The sequence below is a fragment of the Ovis canadensis genome, chromosome 8 (genome assembly GCF_042477335.2).
Source record: "Ovis canadensis isolate MfBH-ARS-UI-01 breed Bighorn chromosome 8, ARS-UI_OviCan_v2, whole genome shotgun sequence".
Taxonomy (NCBI): Eukaryota; Metazoa; Chordata; class Mammalia; order Artiodactyla; family Bovidae; genus Ovis; species Ovis canadensis.
This window is the reverse complement of record NC_091252.1, coordinates 99,879,848-99,899,397: the sequence shown is the minus strand read 5'-3', so window position 1 is coordinate 99,899,397 and position 19,550 is coordinate 99,879,848. Positions and strand designations below refer to the sequence as shown.

Below are 19,550 nucleotides of genomic sequence, written 5' to 3'. Positions count from 1 at the left end.
AGAAACGAATCTTATCCGGCGTCAGGGAGGAGGAGTGGGGGTCTCGGGCCGCTGAGAGGTGGGGCCCCTCGCTGGGACACTTGCTTTCCGACCTGGGTGCCTGTGTGATCTTGCAGGACTGGGCACAGTTTCCAGCCGCGTGGCTGCACGTCTGCGATGTCTGTGCATTCATTTATTATTGTTGATGGTCCCTGTGCTGGGGATTCCCAAGGCTGCTTCTAAGCTCAGTGATTTGCTGGGGCTCCGGGATGCATAGTCATGCTTACGGTCAAGACTTCTTAAGGCAGGAGAGGGTGCAGTGCCGAACCTGCGGAGGGGGCGGTGCACAGGGTGAAGACCAGGGGATCTGGCAGGAGTCCTCCCCCAGAGTCACACAGGGCGCGTCTCATCACCCCCATTAATGACTGTGATGGCGCGTGTGCAATACTGCTGACTAGGGAGACTCACTAGAGATTCAGCACTGGTGTTCTTGCTGTGGGCTCCTCACATAGGCACGCTCTGCCTGCAGCTGTCCAGAATACAGACTCCCAGAATGAAAGCAGGTGTTTGGCATAAATCCCACTGTTTGCACAAGCATTCTGGGCCCAGCAGCTCACTGGCAACACGCTCCAAGCCAAGTTCTCTAGTGCCAGCCAAAGACCAAGCCTGCAGGCAGACCCTCAGAGCAGGCTCAGGCGGGTGTGTCGTCTGTCCTGCTTGTGGCCAGGACCTCGCTCCGAGGACAGTGGAGAGTGACACAGGCCAGCTACTGCCCTCGTGGAGCTCGTTGTCTACCCGCAGAGGCTGGAGTCCAATAACAGAACAATGAGAAAATAGAGTTCAGCTTGGGATGGATGATGTGGAGTGAGAGAGAGCTGTAGAGCAGTGGAGTGAACGTAGAGCGTGTGGTCAGGGCAGTTATCTCTGAGAAAACTGCTTTTCCATCAGCTAAATGTCTTGCTTAGACAAGTGGTGAAAGGGCAGACTCCAGAGGAGTCGGCGGATGGGGAAGGACTCCAGAGGAGTCGGCGGATGGGGAAGGGCTGGGCACGTTTGAGGAAATGAAGGAAGCATGGGGAAAAATGGGGTCTCAAATTAGACTTACTTTCAGGTCTAACCGGTGGTTCCAAGTGGTTCCTGCTCCAGCGATTTCTTCCTGCCTTCGTGTCAAAGTCCAGGGTTTAGCGTCAGGTTTCTCAGTCTAGAATCTGAAGTGAAGTGTGTCATATGGTTCCGATTTGGGAGATAGCAGTGGTCAGTAGCAATCCCACTAAAGCATAATAAGCTCAGGGCGAGTGTCAAGAACAGGAGGCAGCGGGCTTTAGGTGGGCTCCCGGGCTTGTAGTCTTGTCCAGCCTGGACGGTTGCTTCCGCGGTGCTCACTGTTGGCTTTCAAGCTGCTCTGTGTCTGTTTTCCTTTCTTATAGTGTTGGTGCTAAGATGCATTATTCAACCAATTTTTGTTGAGCGTTTACTCTGTGCCAGGCACATGATGCCCTGGATTATTAGTCCTCAGTTCAGTTCAGTTCAGTTCAGTGGCTCAGTCGTGTCCGACTCTTTGTGACCCCATGGACTGCAGCACGCCAGGCCTCCCCGTCCATCACCAACTCCCGGAGCTTACTCAAACTCATGTCCATTGAGTTGGTGACGCCATCCAACCATCTCATCCTCTGTCGTCTCCTTCTCTTGCCTTCAATCTTTCCCAGCATCAGGGTCTTTACAAATGAGTCAGTTCTTCAAATCAGGTGGCCAAAGTATTGGAGATTCAACGTAAGCCTCAGTCCTTCCAGTGAATATTCAGGGTTGATTTCCTTCAGAATGGACTGGTTGGATCTCCTTTTAGTCCAAGGGACTCTCAAGAGTCTTCTGCAACACCACAGTTCAAAAGCATCAATTCTTCGGTGCTCAACTTTCTTTATAGTCCAACTCATATCCATACATGACTACTGGAAAAACCATAGCTTTGACTAGATGGACCTTTGTTTGCAAAGTAATGTCTTTGCTTTTTAATATGATGTCTAGGTAGGTTATAATTTTTCTTCCAAGGAGCAAGCGTCTTTTAATTTCATGGCTGCAGTCACCATCTGCAGTGATTTTAGAGCCCAAAAAAGTAAAATCTGCCACTGTTTCTGTTGTTTTCCCATCTATTTGCCATGAAGTGATGGGACCAGATGCCATGATCTTAGTTTTCTGAATGTTGAGTTTTAAGCCAACTTTTATCATACCCTGTATAATACCCTGGAATTACATACTGAGAAGTGTTGTGGGGAGGGGCAGACAGTGACTAACTGATGCTCTAGCTGTTGTATCTTTCTATTAAGCAAGGAGATCACGTGGTTGGACTAGAGATGGGAGAGAGAGAGAGAGAGAGAGATACTCAGGAGGGGGAAAGTGTACAAAGCTGAGTGCAGGATTCAGAAGGCCCATTTGCCTGACATTAAGCTCATTCCTCTGCTAAATTGTGCTTCATTTTGGCTAAAGAAGGTGGTGCATCAGTTCAGTTCAGTTCAGTCGCTCAGTCGTGTCCGACTCTTTGTGACCCCATGAACTGCAGCACATCAGGCCTCCCTGTCCATCACCAGCTCCAAGAGTTCACTCAAACTCATGTCCATCGAGTCGGTGATGCCATCCAGCCATCTCATCCTCTGTAGTCCCCTTCTCCTCCTGTCCCCAATCCCTCCCAGCATCAGAGTCTTTTCTAATGAGTCAACTCTTCATATGAGGTGGCCAAAGTACTGGAGTTTCAGCTTTAGCATCATTCCTTCCAAAGAACACCCAGGGCTGATCTCCTTCAGAATGGACTGGTTGGATCTCCTTGCAGCCCAAGGGACTCTCAAGAGTCTTCTCCAACACCACAGTTCAAAAGCATCAATTCTTTGGCGCTCAGCCTTCTTCACAGTCCAACTCTCACATCCGTACATGACTACTGGAAAAACCATAGCCTTGACTAAACGGACCTTTGTTGGCAAAGTAATGTCTCTGCTTTTGAATATGCTATCTGGGTTGGTCATAACTTTCCTTCCAAGGAGTAAGTGTCTTTTAATTTCATGGCTGCAGTTACCATCTGCAGTGATTTTGGAGTCCAGAAAAATAAAGTCAGCGACTGTTTCCCCATCTATTTCCCATGAAGTGATGGGACCAGATGCCATGATCTTCGTTTTCTGAATGTTGAGCTTTAACCCAACTTTTTCACTCTCCTCAACATGTATATTCAACCCAGGAGAATGATCACCTGCAACTTGTGCGTACACACTTACACACACAGCTTTTAGCAAAGCCTTGCCGTTGAGCAGTGTGACCACCCACTGCTGCTGAGCATGACATGAGATACCTTGTTTTCTTTTAACTTGACAGATGTTGTTCCCCTACATTTAGAAAGTTTACGTCTTAAAACATATGTTTTCAATGGTCTTTTTAAAAACATACATGTTTATTGATTTGGTTGTGCTCAGTCTTGGCGGCGGCACAGACTCTCTCGTTGTGGCGTGGGCCCTGCAGCGTGTGCCTGGGTGGTTGAGGCCCGCAGGCTCAGTTGCTCTGCGGCGCATGGTGTCTTCTCGGTCCGGGATCCACTCCGTGTCCTGTGCGCTGCAAGCTGGGTTCTCAATCACCGGACCACCAGGAAAGCCCACGCATTGTCTTTTGAAGAGTTAATAGTGTCCACCAAGAATCGTGTGTTCTCTCAGCTAATCATGTGTCATCGTTCACGACTCCTCATGGTGACACGTGTTTCAGCCCCCTCTTAGCTCAGGTTGTTCTTGACGATTGAGTGATTACAGTGCAATGTTTAATAGCATGAGAAGTTTTTTCTTTTCTTTTCTTTTCTTTTTCTGGTTGCTTATTTTTAATCCAAAGCTATCTAACAGTTGAATGAAGACTTTAAGAAGCTTAGAATTATTTACTTATTCTTTACACCTGGAGTAAGTATATGGGAAAATATGAAGTTGAGACAATTATTGTGACGAATCAGAGAAAAGATTATTAGTAATATATACCTTAGAATTTTGAAATATATAGTTTCTTCTAATCCAGTTGAGGTTAACTATTCAACTAACTCTATTGAGTTGGATAATGGGGCAGGAGAAGACTTGAAGGTAAGACACCCTGCCTCAGAGAAAAGAGTTCTTTTAAGACAGAGCAGAGCTGAGTTAGGGTAGTATAAGGGCGTCATGGGGAGAAAGAAATGGCAACCCACTCCAGTGTTCTTGCCTGGAGAATCCCAGGGACTGGGGAGCCTGGTGGGCTGCCATCCGTGCGGTCGCACAGAGTTGGACACGACTGAGGCGACTTAGCAGCAGCAGCAGCAGCAGCAGAAGGGCGCTGTGAAATAGGGGCTCAGGAGCAGGGGTGGGTGGGGGAGGGTGCTGGGCTCCTGCCATGCGGTTTCCACTGCTTTTGCAAAAAGAATACAGACAAATAATATAGATTTTATCTGCAAATTAAGATAGCAGAGTTAATACTTGAAAAATTGAGGGTTTTTTTCCCTTATTTCTAGCAATAGATCCTTCAGTACTTGTAATTAATTTAAAAGTATCCCTCTGAGAAAAACAGTAGTCCTTCAGCCTCTGATGTGAAGGGGATTTTCTAATTTTAATGAATCTTAAAGTGGCAAGATTCCAGAATTAAAAAAAATTCTTCAGCAGGTAGATACCCATTTTTAGAATGACAGTTTGTCATAAAGACACGTTTACAGATACCATCAGAGGTAAACCTAAATGTGTATTGAGTCAGTGACATAATCAGAGAAGAACATTCCAAGAGACTTTAAAATGCAGTAGCTTGTACATTTCTTGTGAGGTATCTGGGCTTCCCTGGTGGCTCAATGGCAAAGCGTCCACCTGCAGTGCAGGAGATGCAAGAGACACAGGTTTGATCCCTGAGTTGAAAAGATCCCCTGGAGGAGGGCATGGCAACCCACTCAAGTATTCTTGCCTGGAGATCCCATGGACAGAGGAGCCTAGTGGGCTACAGTCCATGGGGTCGCAAAGAGTCAGACATGACTGAGCGACTGAGCATGCATGCATGGGCTCCTAGTAGTAAAATGTTTAGTTCTTCACCTACAGGAGAATGCTACTGAACCAACTCATTGTAAAAACTGGTCAATAAAGGGGAACAAATTAAGCATGTATCCTGTCTTATGGCAATGAACTAACCAAATAGTCAATGAGGTGAAGTTTCTTTCTGTATTATTGTATTAGTCAGTTTTTTGGATTGTAACTACTCTATTAGATAGTGGAATCTCATTTTTGTTTAACTCACTAGTGACAAATGGTCATCTTTTCATATTCTTATTTGCCACATCTGTATCTTCCTTTGACAGAGTGTCCACTCTTTGACTCATTTATAATTGTGTTTTTTTTTTCTTGTTAAGTTTTAAGCATTCTTTGTCTATCTCAGATAGAGTTCCTTTATCTGATATGTAATTTGGCAAATAGGACTTGTACATATAATATGCACCAAGATGAAATGAGGTGACAGTGAGTCAATTATGACTTTACATTTTCAGCCTGAGTTTCTGGAAGAATGGAGAATAATAGTAACAGGAAAAAAGAGTTAAAATCACTTTGGGAATAAGTGGGAAGGAGATGACTCACATGGTTTTGAGTCAAGATGGAGCTTGAGGTGATGGAAGAGTTTCCAAACTAGAGATCAAAAATATACTAAGATTCTTGATTCAGATTTTGCTGTCATCATTGTAGATTATTGTAGAGAAAGCGGAGGTGAAGAGCAAATAGAAAGGATAGGAACCATATTATGTCACAAAAGTGATACAAGGAAGCTTTAAGAAGGAATCAAATGTTGAATTAGTTCCATTTCTATGGGCATAATCAGAGTGGGAACATTACTTTGTTTTCTTGAGGTCAGATCAGTTCTCAGCTTACTTCTATTCTGTGCCTTTTGTATCTGGAGACTCTAACCTGCTTTGTCGAGAGAGCTCTCTCTTACTTTAATGAGTCTCATATCTTTCAGTACCTTACAGAATTTCTCAAATTGGATTTTACATCCCTGAGGCTCTTTGCAGGGTGAACATGGACTGGGTCTTGTTTCTTTATTAATCTAATTCAACTACATAATTATGTATAAGAGATCTATATCATTTAAATCAAGTGCTTAACTAATCGTTGAATTCATTGAAATAAATCATTTGCTTTCTCAGTAATACCATTCTGTTGTGGAATCATGCAGTTGTGACTTAGTCCCCAGCAGAATTAATTAATACGTATAAGTTCTGTGCCTTGCCTGGTGCTGCAGGCATGCAGCCTGTTCTCTGAAGTCATAACGATATGCTTGGTCTTGTTTTTTCTGCATCTAAAAGTATGAATTTCCATTGCCTTTTCCACCTAACCGTCCCTAAGGATGGTAATTTATTGAATAATTCACAGAGTATTCAGCAGTACTCTGAATAATTATTTTAAATAATTAAAATCACTGACTAATGACTACTGATAGCCTGTGATTTTGAGTGCTTTAGTGAAATGGTATACCAACCTGAAGCAACAGTTTGACAGTGTATGATTTTATATTTTTTAAGTGAAGATCTGCAAAAGTTCTTTGAAAATTCTGTGTCTATTCAACAGTTATTGTTAGACTTTGAAGATTACTTTTGTGAAATGGACTATATATATTGAATATCAATGAAAAAATGTTGAGATTATTTTGGACTGAAGTCAGTTGTGTCATTGGATTTAGTGGCCCTGAGAAAAAGGAGAATTTGTGCTGTAAACAGCAAAAGATAGGAACTTATTCGTTAACCATATTTTTAGCCCCCGAAGTCTGTTAGCACTTTACTCTCCTGTTCGATACTCTTACGAGAGTTTCACTTTTGATAAGTGTTAAGTGTATGATAATTAGCACAGTAGAAGCGCTTTGTCAGGCTTAACCGCACAGCATTAGAACACAGGACTGGTTCAAAGACAACACTGACATTTCTTGTTGGAAAACAGCTGTGTGTCGTGATGAAATGTCCATAGTTTAAAATCTCTGAAGTTCTAACTTCACTTTTTCTTCTACTTTTTCAAAGTGGTAAAACGTAAATAACACAGAATTTGCCATTTTAAGCATATCAAGTATATAATCCAGTGCCATTAATGATACTCACAATGTGGGCCACCATCACCCCTGTCTGTCTGCTTCCCAAACCAGAAACTCTGTATCCGCAAAGCAAAGAATTCCTCATTCTCCTTTCCTCAGCTCCTGGAAGCCACTAACCTGCTTTGTCTCTGTGAGTTTACCCGGTCCAGAGGTTTCCCATAGGCGGAATCACATAATACTCGCCCTTCGTGTCCAGCTGATTTTGTTCGCCATGCTGCTCTTAAGGTTCCTCCATGTCGTAACTGAGCTCCCTTCCCGCTTATGGTTGAATCGTAGTCCATTGTACTTATGTATATCGTTGAAAATACTGATGTGCTAGATCTTTTTGCATAATGTGTCATTTTTCCATATCTTTGATGTAAACGAAGATGTCACATTGGTTAATTTTATTCTGTTCAATTCTTTTACAGATTTGACAGATGAAAAAGTGAAGGCCTATCTTTCTCTCCACCCTCAGGTATTAGATGAATTTGTGTCTGAAAGCGTTAGTGCAGAGACTGTAGAAAAATGGCTGAAGCGGAAAAACAAGAAATCAGAAGGTAAGACCTCATTCAGATTGAGTGCTGGATTTTTCTCTATTTCATGGTGACAAAAAAGGTGTTTATCACTTAACAAAAAATGCTAAAAGTAAAATGTAGACAAATATTAGTACATTAATTCTGTAAGAATTTTATTCTGCTTAAAAAGATAAAATAAGTTAGAATGAGAGGAAATAAATACAAAAGAATGATCTTTAAAAAAAAAATCTTTGGTCAAAAAATTGAAAATTTATTTAGATATGACCACATTGAAAAATCTGGAAGCTAGTATTAGACTTGATTTTATGCAATTATTATTATTGATTATAAAAATATTCCATATATATTTCAAAAACATATTTATATTATTACATTATTACATTTTGAAAAATGTAATATTGAAACAAGTTTTATATGTGCACAGTGGGAAAACTGAGTTGCATTGGATGTTTTATTTATACTCATAAACTTAGGATATGGTTATATTAATGAAAAATGGGAGGTGGACTCAAAAAAAAAAAAAACATGTGAAGTCAAATGAATTTCCCCCAAGTTGAATCTATATTAATATATTGGCTTTGGATATGATAGTGTTTTAATTTTGGATTTAGATGAATTTATATTTGGCTGATTATGACTTCTCATTTCTGTGATGGTTGTTTTTATAGTAGAAATTAAAGTTTATATATAATTTTAATTTATGGAGAACTTTTATATAAGCAAACGTGTATACTGATTTTCTGGAAGTTTTTTAGTGTGACAAAAATGCTACACTTAAAGTTCAGAAGTGATCATCATTAAAATATCACACTGTTAGAACTATGCTACTGAGTATTGTGCTTGAGGCCAACTTTCCTTACTCTACAGAGGAAAGCTTCTGTAACTTTCTAACATAATTTTTACAAGAAGAAAGAGGTTAATTTTTTAAAAAGAGAGCTCTGGATATTGGAGCACAACATGGTCTTTAAAGTACATGTCCAGGGGTGGGTATGAATGTGTGTGCCTGTGTGTGTGGCTTGAAAGGGAGGGAAAAGGAGAGAGAGAGAGGAACATACATACATCAGAGACAGGCGTGTTTTTTTCAAAAGGTTCATAGCACTAATAGTAAGAATAAAGCTTGGCATGGCATATTTCATTTGTTACAAACCTTACACATTTGAAAATAATTTGAGATGTTTGAAACTTTTAAGTATGACTGAGTTGTGCTTAAGGCAAGATGCAAATTTCAACTTGCTATATAATGATCCCAAATTACATGATGTCAATGTTGTTAATCAGTTACACTCCAATATAAAATACAAAGTTAAAAAATATATGTGATGTCCGTTAAATACAAAATTGAGCATACTTAGAAAATGAAAGGAATTGCAGCCTGTTCTAGTGGTGGCTCAGCCGGTAAAGAATCCGCCTGCAGTGTGGGAAACCCGGGTTTGATTCCTGGGTTGGGAAGATCCTCTGGAGAAGGGATAGGCTACCCACTTCAGTATTCTTGGGCTTCCCTTGTGGCTCAGCCGGTAAAGAATCCGCCTGCAGTGTGGGAAACCCGGGTTTGATTCCTGGGTTGGGAAGATCCTCTGGAGAAGGGATAGGCTACCCACTTCAGTATTCTTGGGCTTCCCTTGTGGCTCAGCTGGTAAAGAATCCGCCTGCAGTGTGGGAAACCCGGGTTCGATTCCTGGGTTGGGAAGATCCTCTGGAGAAGGGATAGGCTACCCACTTCAGTATTCTTGGGCTTCCCTTGTGGCTCAGCTGGTAAAGAATCCGCCTGCAATGTGGGAAACCCGGGTTTGATTCCTGGGCTGGGAAGACCCTCTGGAGAAGGCATAGGCTACCCACTTCAGTATTCTTGGGCTTCCCTTGTGGCTCAGCTGGTAAAGAATCCACCCGCAATGCGGAAGACCTGGGTTCGATCCCTGGGTTGGGAAGATCCCCTGGAAAAGGGAGTAGCTACCCACTCCAGTATTCTGGCCTGGAGAATTCCATGGATACCGTCCATGGGGTCGCAAAGACTCAGACACCACTGAGTGACTTTTCACCTTCACTTTAGCATGACAGGGATAGTTTTCTTTTAAAGTTTATAAATATTTGAATGCATCGCTCCATATCTCCTGAATCTGTTCTCTATACTAGTTAACCAAATAATCCTTTAAAATACTTGATACATATACTCAGGAGTTAAATGATTATTAAGAATAGCAATGTGTGATTGAAACAGGACTCAGTTATGCTGGAAGAAAACCTTGTTCTTATAGGAAGATGATTTTGAAAGTGACCCTGTGCAGGGCTAGACTGCTGCTACAACTGAGAATGTGAGTGAAGCGGCCCCTTGGGGCTCACTGTCCAGTGGTGAGAGCAGGCCAAGAAGTGACCACATCACAGGATGCGTCAGTAGGAACCAGGGTGAGGCGGTTGGCAGTGGAAGGGCGTGAAAAGAGCCTTTAATTCTGCCGCCAGGGCTGGGGTCTGCAAAGACCCTTTCTGCCTCCTTTTCCAGAGAGTTCATCGCAAGAATGTATCTGCACCCCCTTCAAATTCAGTGAGATTCTATAGCCTGGCCCCTGCAGGCTGTTTAAAGGCAAAATGTAGTGATGAGCTTGCGTGAGTGGCATGAGAAAGCACTGCCCAATCTTCTTTGAGATGTAGAAAGCCAGTTAAATGTCTTGATTTCATCTGTGTGGTTACAGATTGAAGTAGTGATGGTTCTCTGAAACATCCTGTGTCTTTTCCCTCGCTGTCTTCTTATGCTTTTTAAAAAAATTCTGTTTTTTCTCAAGTAAACGTTATTCTGCTCCCAACCCCTCTCATTGGAAATGTCTTGAGGAAGACAGTTTTTGTGGGGAGGATTTTTTAGGGAGTGTTTGCATTTCCATGCGTAAACCCAGAACGAGGAAGTGTGATAGCTAGAAAGATCTTGGAGGACAGTTTGTTGAAAATGAGACGAGCCTGCCCAAATTATTTCACTTTGTGTCAGTTTGGTGAAAGAAAATGAAGTAACGAAAGCTGTGCTGTAATAAATAATTTGCACAATACCTTGCACATTGTAAGTACTCAATAAATATTTATTTTTTTAAACACTGAGAAACCAGCCTCGCGTGGAAATGATCTACATTATGGGGCAGAAAATTGTGTAAAGGCATATTCTGCCTAGAGAAGGATATATGAAAATGCAAATTTTTAAACAAATAAATAAAGGGTTATTTAAATTACAAAATCACATTTGCCTTTTAAATGGCCAGCTTTTATACTGCTTGAATGTGCTTACTGTTTTAATGATGACTCTGTGCTATTAAAAAAGCTAGTTTCTCTCTCATTTAGTATTTTACTCAGTATCTACTGTTTGCTTGGTGCTTAGAAGGCAAAGTGCTTAAAAAACAGAGAATGAATGGCACATTTTATTTAAATTATGATAATATTTAGAGTGGATTAATATCATGACCACAGTGCAGCTGTAGTTTTCAAGGCACTTCACATACATTCACCCTTTACATCTGGTTACATGAATGGGGATTAAACCTGGGTTCACTTGGTAGGTGTTGAAACTGTGCCAGGAGAAGCGTAGGGATCCCTGGAGGATCAGTGTCTAGTTCTTGATAGAATTACTGGGCGGTAACTCCACGAGCAGGTTGGGGGCGTAGACTAAGTGTGTTGTGGTTATTTTGGTTTTTCTCACCTAACGGCGCACTTGGTGCATACTAGGCGATTCTGTAAACACCACTGTGGGTGGTTTTTATTTAATAAATGACTACATCAGGGAAGGTTACATTCTCTTCCTCCAAGTGACCCACTCTGACCCTTTCACTACACTTGGTGATCAGGTTATACTGACACCAGGACTACTTATGTTCTTCTTATCTCCCCCATAGTTATTTAAAAGCTTCTTGAAGGAAGGAGTTGTTTAATACATGTTTTAAAATCCCTTGAGAGACCTTGGCTTTCTATTTACTCAGCAAAGTATGTGTGAAGCACCTCTTAGGTCCTGGAATTATCAAGTTTCTAAGGAATTCACAGTCCATCAAATAGAAGAAGACGGAGAAGTTTCTGCTTTATCCTAGTTAGGCTGATAGTGAGCCAGGGTGGGCTTGTGAGGGGACCGGGACAGCTGGTCTTGTGAGGCAGACGGCGGCCACTGTCTGCGCTGAGTGGGAGAGAGGAGGGTTTGGGGAAGGCGAACCACCGCCTGGCCGCAGGGATTTAAATTTCAGAAGTCTTCACTCTTACCGTTTTTGTTTTAAATGCATCAAGTTCTATCTGCACTTTTGAGGCCAATTGTCTTTTGAAGGTTGACCTCTGATCCTAAATCCTAAACAGTTGATTTTCAGTAATGTTTGGAAATTGGAGATAGCGTTTATTTCCCTTATAAGCTCTTGTACTCTTTTAGAGACTATATAAACATTTCCTCAGAAAGCACTGAGGCCTGTACATTCTCACAGCTCTACTTCCATTTGGGAAAAACTCAGGGAAGAAAGAAAATCATCCAGGTTGTGAATTGTTCCACTAACTGTTACATTTTATGCTGAATTTTATGCAAAGTAAATTTGACGGGCCCAGCCGGTACTCTTCAAGACTCAGCCTGATGAACTATTCAGCATCTACACAAATCTCAGAGTACAAATATAAAATTAATAAACAAACATTAGGATATGATGCAGATCCAGCTAGTTGCGAGTTTTGAAAGAGCAGTCTGAGATGGAGCACAGCGCACACCCTAAGTGCTGCTCGAGGATCTCGGCAGGCGAGGGAAGAGCTGACCCCTCCACTGTGCTCCTTCACTCACAACTATTAGTTGATAGTATTGGTGGTTTTAGAAGAGTCACAAATATTAGTTGAGAGTATTGGTGGTATTAGAAGGGGTGTGTGAAGACGTCAGCATGACTCTACTTGGAATCTTCTGGTAGTAGAATAAAACTTAAAATACGTGGATTTTGTTTAAACCCCCCCAGATGTGACTGTGATAATTCGTTTTGTAAAGGGAAACTGTGTATTCAAGAGAGTGATTGACTGAACCCAAATTATTTAAGAATGATAAGTAGCAGTGCCATCTTTTCTGGCCAACATTTATTATTATTATTATATTTCTATGTCTAAAATATAGTTGCAGACCATCTCACTATCATATGTATCTGTAAATGTCAGGTAATTAAGAATGAAAACATTGGTGCTGTTAGCTGCCTTCAATGTTTACATGAATGGTTTCTTTTTTCTTTTTTCTCAAAGAATGTAGTTACTGTATTTTTTTCCCCTCTCCATGATTCTTGAGATGGAATTTAATTTTCATTCAAATAAAACTGTTAGATATTTCATACTTAGAACTAGTGAGATTTATATTATGTCCCCTAAACCTACTATATGCACCCTAAAATGTGGATTGGGTAGCATCAGTCCTGCTTGTTATATGACATACAGTTTCTATGCTGCTGCTATAATCTCCATGCTACCCCAAGCTATCTATAGATTTAACACAGTCCCTAGTGAACTTCCAGTGGCAGTTTTTTTTTTAATAGAAGTAGCTGCTGCTGCTGATAAGTCACTTCAGTCATGCCCGACTCTGTGCGACCCCATAGACGGCAGCCCACCGGGCTCCCCCGTCCCTGGGATTCTTCAGGAAAGAACATTGGAGTGGGTTGCCATTTCCTTCTCCAGTGCATGAAAGTGAAAAGTGAAAGTGAAGTTGCTCAGTCGTGTCCAACTCTTAGTGACCCCATGGACTGCAGCCCACCATCCATAGGATTTTCCAGGCAAGAGTCCTGGAGTGGGGTACCAGGGCCTTCTCCAAGTTTCTATGCTAGTATATGTAACGTAGCAGGATATTAAGTTAACAAAGCATGAATTGCAGTGTTAACAGATTTCAGAAAATAAGACACTGATCAGTGATGTGTTAGCCACTAAGAGGTGTGTGTGTGTCAGTTGCTCAGTTGTGTCTGACTCTTTGTGACCCTATGGACTTCCCAGGCAAGAATACTGGAGTGGTTGCCATTCCCTTCTCCAGAGGATCTTCCTCACCCAAGGATCACACTTGGGTCTCCTGCATTGCAGGCAGATTCTTTACCATCTGAGCCGCAAGGGTGGACCCATTAATACATACCATGAGTAAGAATAAACATAATTGAAACGGTTTACTGGGAACTTCACTCTGGGCACTTTATCTCTTTTCCTTGAACTTGCTCTCTCAAAAATTGAAGTTACATTTTGATGTAGAGCTTGCATATTTTTTTCATAATGGAAAACAGAAATGTGTTGAATGTTACGTGCCTTGATCTGAGTTATAAATAAACATGAGTTCACCATCTGGTAAGTAGAAGGGGGATAAAGTTGATGTTAATTCATTTGTAAAGGATTATTTGATATATTTCATTAATTCTGTTAATTTTAAATATTGCTGTTAAAAATGTGTCTTTCATATATTCTTTTTAGAGAGTGTTTGAGCTCCTCAGCAATCCAATCAAGTTGATGGGGATTTTGATATTTTCAAAGATTAAATCAGATCATCATAAATTTGTTAGTGATTATGAAATTAATTCAAGTAAATTTAGTAGCTTTGTTACAGACTAGATTGAAGCAGTTTTTATATATTATCTGTAAAATTCCTATTGGTGGCAGCTAATGTCTGTGCATTCAACACTGTTACTACATTTCCTAAGTAAAACTTTTGTTCGCAAGGGATTCTAACTAGTGAAAATGTTATGAGCTGACAGAGTGTTGAAAAGACCTTGTTTCGGTCAGTGCTTCTCCTTGTAAAAATTTTGTTTGTTAACTGTACAGATAGAAAAAATGTGTAATAGAAATCATTGCATCTATTTATTTAATAGACTTTTTTCAGCATTTAAAATTTTGTTTCATATAACAGATTTTTAAAAATAAAAAACCTGTGAAAGATAAGCAATCTAACTGCTTCTGTGTATGTGTGTGTGTGTGTGTGTGTGTGTGTGTGTGTGTGTGTGTTTTAATCTACTCCTTAAAACATCCTGAAGATGTAACATTGATCTGGATGATTTGACCAAAGGTTGAATAATCTTTTCTAGAGACGTTGATTTCAGTGGTGAGTTGCAGCTGGAATGTGGCCAGGTACGACTCGTTTCTCTAGGTGTTTATTCAGCTTGCGTACATGTTACGGAAGTGTAGTTTTGGAGAACAAGGATTATAAGCTTGATTCCCTCATGGTCACTTTCTGATAGAGGAAGACAGATGATAAACACATAATCTAAGGATTAAACTTATCTTAGCATTTGTTGACATTGTGTATCTGAAAACATCTAACATAATGTCTGCTGCTGCTTCAGCCGCTCAGTTGTGTCTGACCCTCGCGACCGCATGGACTGCAGCCCGTCAGGCTTCTCCGTCCATGTGACTTCCCAGGCAAGAATCCTGGAGTGGGTTGCCATGCCCTCCTCCCGGGGAATCTTCCCGACCCAGGGATGGAAGCCAGGTCTTCCTGCAGTACAAGTGGTCCCTTGCATTCCAGGCAGATCCTTTACCAACTGAGCCCCCAGGGAAGCCCACCTTAGCATAATGTCTAAAAATAGGGCATTTTAGTACAGTTAAATTTGCTTGAGATTTAAAATTCACATTGTTTGCTTGTGAACTCAGAGCCCGTATAGTGAAAGCACGTCTACGTATCTGAGTGCCCATCCTGGGATGATTTTAAGTCACAAGAGTGCTGTTTCTTGGGTTTACTGCCCTTGAGGGACTCACAGTCTTGTGGTGTGAAAAGAAGATGTGAAACCAGGAGAGTATAGCCATGAGGGTGTACAGTATAAGCGTGTTAAGTCGTGTGGTATAGTTTATCAAGACGACACTTGTGACAGCTGAGGTCATTGAGAGGCATGAAAACTGAGAAGACTTCTTGCAAGAGTCGGTGCTGGGTTGGCTATTGGTTCCTCAGAGCAGCATCAGTATCCCCTGGGAACTAGTTAGAAGTACCGCAGGTTGCAACTCACCCTAGACCTCCTGAGTCAGAAACGTCTGTGGTTGGACCAGCAGGCTGCGTTCTGACAAGACCCCGCTCCCCTGTAATTCTAATGCAAGCTAACATCTGAGAACCCCAGTCTTGGCCATCGAGGAGCCCACAGATGAGGAAGTGTGGTTCCACTGTTGTCTGGGGGAGCTAGGGGACAGAGGCAGGGCTTCAGGACTTGCTGTGCTTTACTTCTGGAAGACCCTGGAGAGCAGGGCTCGGCACAGGAAATTCTGGGTAGAAGCAATTTGATAGGAAGCAGGAGGGTGCTTAAAGGCAGGTTGGCTAACACAACAGTTCAGGTAGAAGTTTAAAAATGAACAAGTTCAGTCACTGTTCTTTTCGTTTTTAAAAGGTTTTAATTTATTTTGTTTGCTTTTGTAGTGCTGGAAGTGTTCATATGTGTGAAGTCATTTTGCTAAAGATTGTACATCATAAATATTTTTTCTTATTTTAAGAACGAGAAGATGCTATTTAAATTTTGGTCTTTCTACTCTAATCTTATTTTAGCTATTTTTCCATGTTCTTCATTGGCTATAATAGGAAACGTGGAAACAGTGTAAAAATCCAAAATAGATGTCTAACTGATAGCGTTGCTTTTTATCTATATAAATTTATTTGTTTTAATTGGAAGTTAATTACTTTACAGTATTGTATTGGTTTTGCCATATATCAACATGACTCCGCCACGGGTGTACATGTGTTCCCCATCCTGAACCCCTGTCCCTCTTCCCTCCCCATACCATCCCTCTGGGTCATCCCAGTGCACCAGCCCCAAGCATACAGTATCCTGCATTGAACCTGGACTGGCGATTCGTTTCATATACGATATTATACATGTTTCAATGCCATTCTCCCAAATCATCCCACCCTCTCCCTCTCCCACAGAGTCCAAAAGACTGTTCTAAACATCTCTGTCTCTTTTGCTGTCTCGCATACAGGGTTATCATTACCATCTTTCTAAATTCCATATATATGCGTTAGTATGTTGTATTGGTGTTTTTCTTTCTGGCTTACTTCACTCTGTATAATAGGCTCCAGTTTCATCCACCTCATTAGAACTGATTCAAATGTATTCTTTTTAATGGCTGAGTAATACTCCGTTGTGCTTGCTAGAGTTTGGTGAGTTATAGAACCATGCATATCATCACTGTTTGCAAGACAGTGACCACATAAAAATGCACAGACTGAAACAAAAAAAACCCACACAGGCAAAGCTAGTCAAGTGTACATCATTGTGGTGGTTTTTGGATTTTGAGGATTTATAGGTGTGTTTATAGTCTTCTTATATGAGTTGCTTTTAAAATAAGAACTAGATGAACGAAATATTAACAGGAAGTTTTTAGTTTTCTCGTATGGAAGGTTTTGCCGCAACTCCCTTTGATTCTAGTCCAGTTTAAGCCGATTATCCTCTGCTTGTTTGGCTGCTTTTCTGTTGCAGGGAGTAGTAGACATTTATTCTGTTTTTACTAATCCCCTTTATTATTGGCTTTTCCTCCCCCTCCCCCCACATATTATCTTTGGTCACGTAGATTATCACATAAGAAGTTGGTAGCTGAAATGGGGTCTAGCAAAGCACTCAGCTCTGGTTTTTCATAGAGTCATCATTTTAAGTTTACCAATTATTCTACTCAGACTTACAAATGGTCTTTTATAAGCTTAGCATTTGCTGTAATAAGCATGAAATATGAATTCACTTGTAATGGAATTTGCTGTCTAAAGGGGGCAAAAAATAGTAGCTTGGCCATAATTATTTAAATCAATTGTATAAATTTTTCTCTTGTGATGAGAACTTTTAGGATTTACTCTCTTAGCAACTTTCAAAATACCATGCAGCAGTGGTGGATGCCGGGAGCCAGCACGGGAGATCCCACCCATGACAAGGTCATGCGGAGAGACCTGACGGGCAGGCGAGTCAGGTCTCAAGGGGTCCTCTGTCTGAGCATTGTGCTGTACATTGAGTCCTCAGTATTTACTTATCTTATAACTTGACATTTGTACCTTTTGACCACTATCACTCAATCTCCTCATCCCAAATCAGTTTACAAAGTGTTAAGCTTGAAAACTTTTTCTCTAAGGTCAGGAACAACACAAGCTTGCCAACTCTCACCACTTCTGTTCAACATGGCACTGGGACGTCCTAGACAAAACAAGCAACAAAAAGCATCAGAATTGAAAAGGAAGATGTAAAATTGTTTCTCCAGATGACATGATTTTATATAGAGAAAAGTACTAAAGACATCACCAGAAAATTGTTAGATCTAATCAGTTAATTGAGGAAAATTGAAGAATATGATAAAGTATTGCTGAAAAATCAATAATATTTCTGTATACTAACAACGTACTATTTGAAAAAGAAATAAAACAATTCCATTTACAATAGCATCAAAAGCAATTGAATTTTTAGGAATAAATTTAACCCAGGAGGTGAAATACCTCTGCTCTGAAAACTACAAGACACTGATGAAAGAAATTGAAGAAGACACAAATAAATTGAAAGGTGTACTGTGTTCATGTACTGGAAGAATTAATATTGTTGTAATTTCCCTACTACCCCAAACTATCTATAGATTTAAAACAGTCCCTATTAAGCGTCCAGTGGCAGTTTTTTTAAATAGAAGTAGCTGCTGCTGCTGCTGCTGCTAAATCACTTCAGTCGTGTCTGACTCTGTACGACCCCATAGACAGCAGCCCACCAGGCCCCCCCGTCCCTGGGATTCTCCAGGCAAGAGTACTGGAGTGGGTGCCATTGCCTTCTCCGAACAGAAGTAGAAAAAAGTATTATAACTTATATGAAACCAAGAGACCTGAAAATCCAAAGCAATCTTGAGAAAGAAGAAAGGGTGAAGTGTCACACTTTCTGATTTCAAGCTACAGTACTTAAAACAGTATGGTACTGGCATGAAAAAAGACAAATAGACTAATGAAACAGAATCGAGAACTCAGAAGTAAGCCCAAACATAGGTCAACTAATATTTGACAATGGAGTCAGGAATACTAAAAAGACAAGAGACAGTCTTCAATAAGTGGTGCTGGCAAGACTGAACTTTTACATGTGAAAGAACAAAACTTAGATCCGTTTCCACAAGGATTAACTTGGATGGATTAAAGACATAAATGTAAGACCTGAGACCGTAAGACTCGTAGGAGAAAACAAAGGAGAAGCGGCTCCTCGGCACTGGCATGGTCAGTGCCGGTTTAGATGTGCTAAAGCACAAGCAACAAAAACGAAAGGAAACGACGGACTACATCAAGCCAAAAGCTTCTGCACAGCAAGAAGAAACAGTGAACGAAATGAAAAGACGTGGAACAAAACGGGAAGAAGTGTTTGCAATAGTCTAGCTGATAAGGGATTGGTTCATCAAAATATGTAAGGAACTCATACAGTTCAATAGCAACAACAGCAAAACAAAAGCAAGTCTTTCAGTGTAAAAATGGGGAAAGGACCCGCATAGATATTTTTCCAAAAGAGATATGGGAATAGCCAACAGGTACATGAAAAGATGTTCCACATCCAGAATCATTAAAGTGAAAGGGAAGTCGCTCAGCCTTGTCTGACTCTTTGCGACCCCATGGACTGTAGCCTACCAGGCTCCTTAGTCCATGGGATTTTCGAGGCAAGAATACTGGAGTGGATTGCCATTTCCTTCTCCAGGGGATCTTCCTGACCCAGGGATATAACCCAGGTCTCTCGCATTGTAGGCAGACACTTTACCGTCTGAGCTACCAGGGAAGCCCCTCCAGAATCATTCAGTTCAGTTCAGTCACTCAGTTGTGTCCGACTCTTTGTGACCTCATGAATCATAGCACACCAGGCCTCCCTGTCCATCACCAACTCCCAGAGTTCACCCAAACTCATGTCCATCGAGTCGGTGATGCCATCCAGCCATCTCATCCTCTGTCGTCCCCTTCTCCTCCTCTGTCATCCCCTTCTCCTCCTGCCCCCAATCCCTCCCAGCATCAGAGTCTTTTCCAATGAGTCAACTCTTCGCATGAGGTGGCCAAAGTAC

General features: G+C 41.2%; 1 protein-coding gene across 2 annotated transcripts in view; it reads left to right on the top strand.

The window, feature by feature from the left end:
- PDE10A (phosphodiesterase 10A) overlaps positions 1 to 19,550 on the top strand; it is a 270,734-nt gene that overhangs the window by 111,557 nt on the left and 139,627 nt on the right. For both annotated transcript variants that reach the window (XM_069599340.1, XM_069599339.1), the window contains exon 2: positions 7,482 to 7,610. In XM_069599340.1, coding sequence (XP_069455441.1) covers positions 7,482 to 7,610 — 129 coding nt within the window. The remainder of the gene's footprint in view (positions 1 to 7,481; positions 7,611 to 19,550) is intronic.